This window comes from Battus philenor, unplaced genomic scaffold (genome assembly GCF_028537555.1).
Source record: "Battus philenor isolate CCGP_79_NKW_IND1 unplaced genomic scaffold, ilBatPhil1.0.hap1 SCAF_2, whole genome shotgun sequence".
Lineage (NCBI taxonomy): Eukaryota > Metazoa > Arthropoda > Insecta > Lepidoptera > Papilionidae > Battus > Battus philenor.
The window spans coordinates 13,368,147-13,375,802 of NW_027181682.1; the positions used below are offsets into that span (position 1 = coordinate 13,368,147).

The 7,656-nt window shown below is 30.6% G+C and overlaps 1 protein-coding gene across 1 annotated transcript; it reads left to right on the plus strand.

Moving 5' to 3' along the window:
• Nucleotides 1–753: 753 nt before the first annotated feature.
• On the plus strand, nt 754–5,937 carry LOC137921966 (uncharacterized). The gene is made up of 5 exons (XM_068764773.1): nt 754–806; nt 1,605–1,661; nt 2,517–2,612; nt 3,865–4,098; nt 5,854–5,937. The coding sequence occupies exons 1-5, from the start codon at nt 756–758 to the stop codon at nt 5,935–5,937; spliced, it is 522 nt and encodes a 173-aa protein (XP_068620874.1). The 5' UTR covers nt 754–755.
• The last annotated feature ends 1,719 nt before the right edge of the window (nt 5,938–7,656 follow it).

The window sequence follows — 7,656 nt, forward strand, 5'->3', positions numbered from 1 at the left end:
CAGATGTACTAGTGGGGCATTACGGTATGGCACGGTAACTTTGTGTTTGTGTGACAATTTTTAGGCTTGATGCTGGACATTTGGACTGTGGACGTTTTGCGGGTCCAAAGGTTGAGGAGTGATGGCAAGAGAGTGTATTTAAATACACAGCTAACTTTCAAATAAATTAAAAATTTTATTAACTTTTTCAAGTGTTAGAGTACTAAAGACGCTTTGGTTAGACCACTTTGCAGTAACTAAATTTGAGTACAGCCTAGGAGAGCCTTTCTGGGGTAGGTTTATTATATATTACACCGGATTGAGAGACCCTCAATACTAACTGACTATATCTAACTGGCCTATGACGTCACGCTTTTATCATTCTCATTCGGGAATAGGACGGGATGAATAGAAAATCGAGAAATAGGTATTCTTAGGCTCTAAATATTACATTTCATTTAAAAATATTTGTTAACATTTTATCAAAATTACTTATTTTTAGAGAATATTTGTATTCAAGTACGATCTAAAAAAAAGTAGCACAATTTCATATACAACAGTAACAACATAAAGACACAATGGAGACCAAAAATTACATTTAATGTTTTCCTATATAACTCACGAAGGTCATGTTCAACGATGTAGATAATGTGTGAGATCATTATAATACATGGAATCATTAGAAGGATAGCGCAGGAAATTGTGATGTTAAACTACGCATATAAATAGGTGTAGAAAATAGCAGTTGTCATAAACATTGGAATCGACCGAACATGATGTCGTTATACACCGTTGTAGGGCTAACCCTAGTATTTTCTAGATCAATGGTAAGTTGTTTTCAATTTTTATTTTTACATTTAAAGATATTTTACATTTCTGTACTGTCATAGCGAAACACGGCTGAATAAAAGCTTCTTCACATTTTGAACAGTAACGCTTGTAAGTGGCCTGCGTGTAGCATCTTCCGACGACTTTAGCAAGATCATCTATTCACATTCTGTGTCAGCATCATCATCATTTCCGATATAGAACATTCACTACTGGATATAGACTTTTCCCGTAGAGTTCAAAAAGGACGACATTAATAAAGTCGTTTGTCCACTGTGTGGGAAGCATGCTACCCTGCGCTAGTCGATCCGTGATCTCCACTCAAAAACCTTTAAGCCCCACTGACCATCCTTCTATATAAAACTTTTCATCAGAACCCGGTCATATTTTATATCTACATTAACAAAATATTCTAAAAATAATTAGTTTTCTACGAGTATTTATTGTTGAAAGTGATACTAAACCATGTCGGAATTTCATTACCGTATAGTTCTTTTCGGCATATTTTGATGAGTTTCAATTTCTTTAATTATTCTTTAATCTCACAACCATACATCATGTTATGAAATAATAAACTTTATTCTAAATAACAATATAAAGGTCTGACAAATATTTATTATTCCGCTTTTGCTAAGCACCTTCAAAATATCTATAAATAATATGGCCGTAGGTTCGGAATATTGATTCTATCGCGAAGTACACGGCAAGAAACTCTATAGTTAGTCTTTTAACACAAATTATATTTATTTTTTATTATAAATCTTCTATTTGTCATTTGTCTAACAATTTCTTCGTAGCAGGTATATGCAGACTTAACGGGCAAAGAAGCATGCGTAGCGGTATTTAACGGTACGGTAAGTATCTATGTATAGAATATTTATCTCCTTATAGAGAGTTACGTAACTGAAAAGACAAAATTCTATAAGCTGTTTTCCGACCTATGTTTTTTTTGGTTTATTGAGCAGGAACATTGATTATAGAACCAACTCAGCTGTTATATTTTGTACCTAGTATAAATGTAATACAACTTAAATTACCTTTAAATTTAAAAACTAGCGCTGCTAATTGTTCGGTCATGAATGATTGCGGTCGATATCGCAAAACCCTAACTTGATCGATATAACTGAAAAGCTTAACAATCTTTAATGTATACTATATATTTACAACTTACTATCAGCTTCAGAAGAAAAGAGACAAATATTTCCATTCAACATGCAGCAAAAATCATATTATTATAGACTATGTGAAATGATAAAAATAACCACAAACGGAAGTAGTAAAAGCGTTTCATTGGTCATCTCAAAATATACCTATGTCAGGCAGAGTCCAAATTGTGGACTTGATCATAAACATTAATATGGAAAAAAAATTAAAATCTTGTTTTGTCATTTAATTAGTACAGATATAATAAACAAGTGAAATTGAATTTTGCAACAATGAATAATAAAAAGGAGGTTATAGAAGATGGTTATACGGATGGTAATGTAAGAGAAGCACGAATATCCTTTTACTCTTAAACACAAAAAGCCTTCGTTGATACTAGAAAAGTTTCTACTAAAAAATTCAAAAAAGCTGATACTAAAAATTCCAAATAGGACACAGAAGAGGTGGGAGAAGAGTAATCTTTTTTCTTTAATCACCTCTTATCGTTGATATTAAAGATTCCAAGCATGCAACTAGCACTAAATGTGTTTGAAATGTCCTCGCAGGCAATTGACGTAGAATGCTGTGACAGTGAGATGCTACGCGACGACACCTCCAAGTCAAGTCAATGCGGTCCTTCCAGCGAGGAAGGTGAAATGACGGTACGGATGAACTACAAATACAATCTTTCCTTTTTATATATTTTGTCAAGAAATAAGACGGTAAATTAACCACTCAACAATTTTATTGTATCAACTACAAACGTGTTCTATGAAATGATTCTATATTTTTAAAGACTCTAAAACTAAAATCTTAATACTATTTCAGTGTTTACATTGAATTTAAAATTTATCTCCTTTTTCGAGATACCTTGAAGAATCTTTTTAATGGTCGGCTATTCTCGCAATGCTTATATCATAAGTGAAGAAATAAATTCATGTAGTAGTATAAACGTGACATAAATCTTTTTTTTTGTTTGTTCGGGGGATGGCGCATGGGTGTCTTAGCACTCTTATTTAATAACTAAGATCAAGAACTACCACGGAAAACTAGGCCTTGGTTTGTACCTAGATTTTATACAGGATTAAGTACGTAACAGTAATTTGTGACCATATTGTCAGAGTTCTTTGACAGGCATTGGTCATTTTATAAAGCAGTCCTCTTTTGGAGGCATGACTCTGTGTTGAGGGTTCAAAACATAATGAATCATACAAACTGAGTTAATATAGGTAAATATCTAATTTCTTGAGGCGAATGATGGATCGATTTAGAATTAAATATGTCCAGCTACTCCCATAATATTATCGGACACCGTTTGTGAAAAGCGGTGATATAAAAAGTTATAAGATGAATATTACTATCGTTTTGGCTGAACATTACATTAAAAGATTTTTATCTTTAATTAATATATGTTAAGAAAGTTTAAATATGATTTACATGTAATGGTTAATATTATCCAACACAAAATGCTTTTCATGGAAAAAATTTGCTTATTTTTTTTCATATATTGTTAAGGAGTAAATTTAGTTAGTAGTAACGCTGCAATATTTGCACTCCGCATTCTTATAAAAAATATTATGCCTAATTAACCCAGTACCTCCATCAAAGCGCATATTTCCAGGGCATTATTATACTGTTCTTAAAATATTAGAGGGACCGGAAAGTAATGTCGTTTCTGTCGACATATTTTACAGAAAAATCGAACAATTTTTACAGTTCGGGCATTGAAAATTTGTATACTAAATGGCAAAAGGTTGTTAATAACGAAGGTGTATATTGTTGATTAGAAATAAAAACTTGTTAAAAATGTAGTCGTGTGAATTTAACTTAAGAAAGCGACATTACTTTCCGATCCCCTAATAAAAATAGTAATTTTAAAAGACATGTATTTAATTTGATAAAACATATTTGTAGTGCGATGACTTCAAGTGTCTTCTAGAAGAAGATGGAATAATAATAAATGACAAGATCAGTGAAGATAAAGCAAAAGAAATGTTCGATCAGTGGGAGAAGGATTACCCCAAGGAAAAGGCAATGGTTGATAGAGCACGACGCGAGTGTTTAGGCGGGGAATATTTAAAATTCCCCGCCGAGGACGACTGTGAACCTTTGAAGTTTTACTCTTGTCTGTACGCATATGCTATTCTTGTAAGTATATTCTATTTTTATCTTTTTTTATTAAACATTACAGAGTTACAATTTTTGACAGATTATAAACTTCAAAATATCTTTACTAAAATTACGCATACAATTTTCAACCGTCAATTATTTAAAGAATATTAAAAGTACGCTAACACCGAATTGGAATGCAGATTTGTTGAGAAGAGCCGTTGTAAATTAAAATTTAACAATGTATGCTGTATACATTATAATTTTAACCATGTAAATGTGTCAATCAACAAATCAAGTTTCACACATTTCGATCACTAAAAAGTCATAAATACTATAATAAGTTTAATTTAATAATATACTTTTATTTTTTATTTAAAACTGAGCAAAAGAAAAGGTAGGTCTAACATATGTTGAAGTACGAGAAACCATCGGGGATTGTATTTATAGTAACAGAGTTGACATTGTATAATTAAACCTGAAGTTAAACTTTGTCAATGAGTAAAAGATGACAAGGTTCTGTTTGCAGTGGCGCTAGAAGTCATAAGTAAACGCATTTAAGTTTGTCTTTCGCTACATTAAGTAGCAGTACATGTTTGTGTTTAATGTTATTTGGCGTTAAAGGATCCAGTGGGTATTGAGTCAACCATTCGCGGTAGAAAATATGCGACGGTTCTAACTTATTATGAGCAATAGCTCACGTATAAGGGATGTTCAATTTCTTTTTTAAGCTTTTTATTGAAGAAATGTTTTACGAGCTAGAGTTATATTTAACGTTATTAACAAATAAATAATGTTAGTCCTTATGTATATTCATTTGACATAGTACAATATTCAGTAATTTATGTTTTGGCCAATGAATAAATATTTAGGTTAGTCGTCTGTAATCTTGTCATCAAGGAAAGAAAAAAAATCATTTTTAGAACATGTACATTCTTCCCTAATTAAGTTTATTATATTACGACGACAAAGTAAAAGAAACTTGTATACGTGTTGATATAGGTGTGAAATTTTTAAATTTCAATATTTTACAATCACCCAGGATGAAGTGATGGAAACTGTCACATTATTTTTTCTATTGTGATGCAACAGATTAATAACTGCTGACAGTATAGTCTCCAATGGAAAGATAATAAATAATTAATTTTTGTTTAGCAATTCGAATTTTTTAAATTACAATTTTTATTACTAAATCGTCACCATTATTTCGGAAGCCATTGATTTTTGTATGTGCAAAAGAACTATACATTTAGCACTATAAAGCTTTTACATCAAATTAAAAAATTAAAGAAACTGATTTGAAGCAGAGCATAACAGAAAATAGATTACGTTCGAGAAATGGAGGTCGCGCCTGATTATCAACTAAATGCAGGACCCTTTCCTTTCCACAAAACCATTAGAGAAACCTATTGGACGTCTATTTTCCTTATAACATTCGTCGGTACTTTACGGCATCATCATTAAGGATCCTTATTCGAGTATTTAATATTCTTGGTAATAACATTCCTTGATCAAACTATATAGAATTAAGTTTTAATTCTATAGATTTAAAAATAAATTCATTTAAACTATTTTACTTTAAAAAAAACTTTTATTTATAAATTATTTTTTTATATTATTCCAAACATCTTATGCAGACTTGTGTGTGACATACTGGCCATGATTTTTGGCCCCTGGTTAACGGTCTAAAATAGATGAAAAATGAAACAAAATCTTCTAAAATTTATTTTATGTTGTAAAAAAAATGTATTCTGTTAATAAAATAATAAATCTCATATCATATATTTTTTTCAGGAATGTCAATCATGGAAAGACGACGCCGAATGTATTACGATGAAAGAAAACGCACAAAAGTGTAAAAAAGCACTCGGCTATTGATACCAATATCACATATTCAATATAATAAAACAATAATATATTTAAAGAAATAACATTTTATTTTGTTCAAGAGTTCAGATGTCTTAAAATAATCGATTCTATCCACATACATAGTTACCGGCACAAACACTGAGCATTATTCACCTCCGCTGTTTGGTCAAAAGCGGCCACCATTGTGTTTAGTTCCAATGAAACGCCAACTCAAATTCCGAACCGGTAACTAACTTCACAAATCACATTCTACGATTAAAAATAATAGTAACTCTATAACATGAACAGACGATGATCGTGATTTCATTTGTTCATACTATTTACATTATATACATCTGGACTCTCGCTGTACTTGCCACAGATAAACGAAATATAGCTCGTCCGGAAAAAACTTGGATAGCTTTTTTTTGGCCATGTTTACCTTATCAAACTCTCATGCCTTTAACACTGAAAAAGTTGAAAAAAAAAATTAGCGTCTTGTTCAAATTAGATAATTTAACTATATGTTGAAGTCAAAAATCAAATAAAGCTTGTACAGTTTTTCATTTTAAAATCAAATATTTGCTATTGCGTCCATATATTACGCCCGCATTATTTAAAAAAAACACGTTACTTGGGTAGTGAGTATACACTATCTTTATCTACTTTTATTTTCATGATAGCCATGATATTACTAGTGAATTATCATTGTCCGAAATTAACCAGTGCAAAGCATTTCTTCAACTGGTCACTGTGACATTGACTTTCTAATTAGGGATAATTTGGTTACGGGGCGTGGCGGACAGTGATGACCCATCGCATTCTGAACGCAATCGGACTGTAGTTTTATTTGTGATTTATAATTTTTAAATTTAAAATAAGTCCAAAACATAATATGTCTATTTATCGCTTAATATCCATTGAATATTATTACAATGTCTTTATACATGTTGCATGATTTATTTCATAATTTTTAAACATTTCCACGATCAGTGATATAAATGTTAACTAAATGTACCACAGCATAAGAGAAGTAACTTATATCATATAAGCAAAGATTTAGATATCTAGCATCTTTACACTGTAACTCTCAAAAAATGCATAATTTGAGGAACACGCATTTATATAGTCATTTTCATAAATAAACTATTTAAATAAAATTTGGTTTTAACGAAAAAAAAATAAGATTTTTAATTTCATCATAAACAATATAAAGAGGATTTAGTTCAATATTTTAAAAAAGAAAATACTCTCGAATTCTATTTTTGAATTCTTACTGTGTCATTTTAGATATGCATAAAAGTACAGATAAATAAATAGTAAACAGTTGCAGTTGCATGCTTTATGACATTCCTTAAAATTGAAAATATTAATGTGAACTAAGGAATTAAATACTTAATCATTCATTCAAATATGATTAGATATATAAACATGTGTATTTAATACTGTACTTAACATGATAGCGGCTAGGCGACATAATTACATTTACAACATATTCGAGTCATGCTCTGTTAAAGAAAATATATAATTTCCAAAAATCCCACGCGAATCAAGAGATCATGTTATACGTAACAATATTTTTGCATTACTCGCTCAGATAACATTATCTTCATTTTATTGGTCACTTATATTAATATTTATTTTATTACCAGAAATCTTATATTCAGATGCATACCAAAATTAATTTTCCGGTTCATCTAATGGACATAAAGTTCCAAATAGATTTCCAATAGAACCAATTGGAAGTAG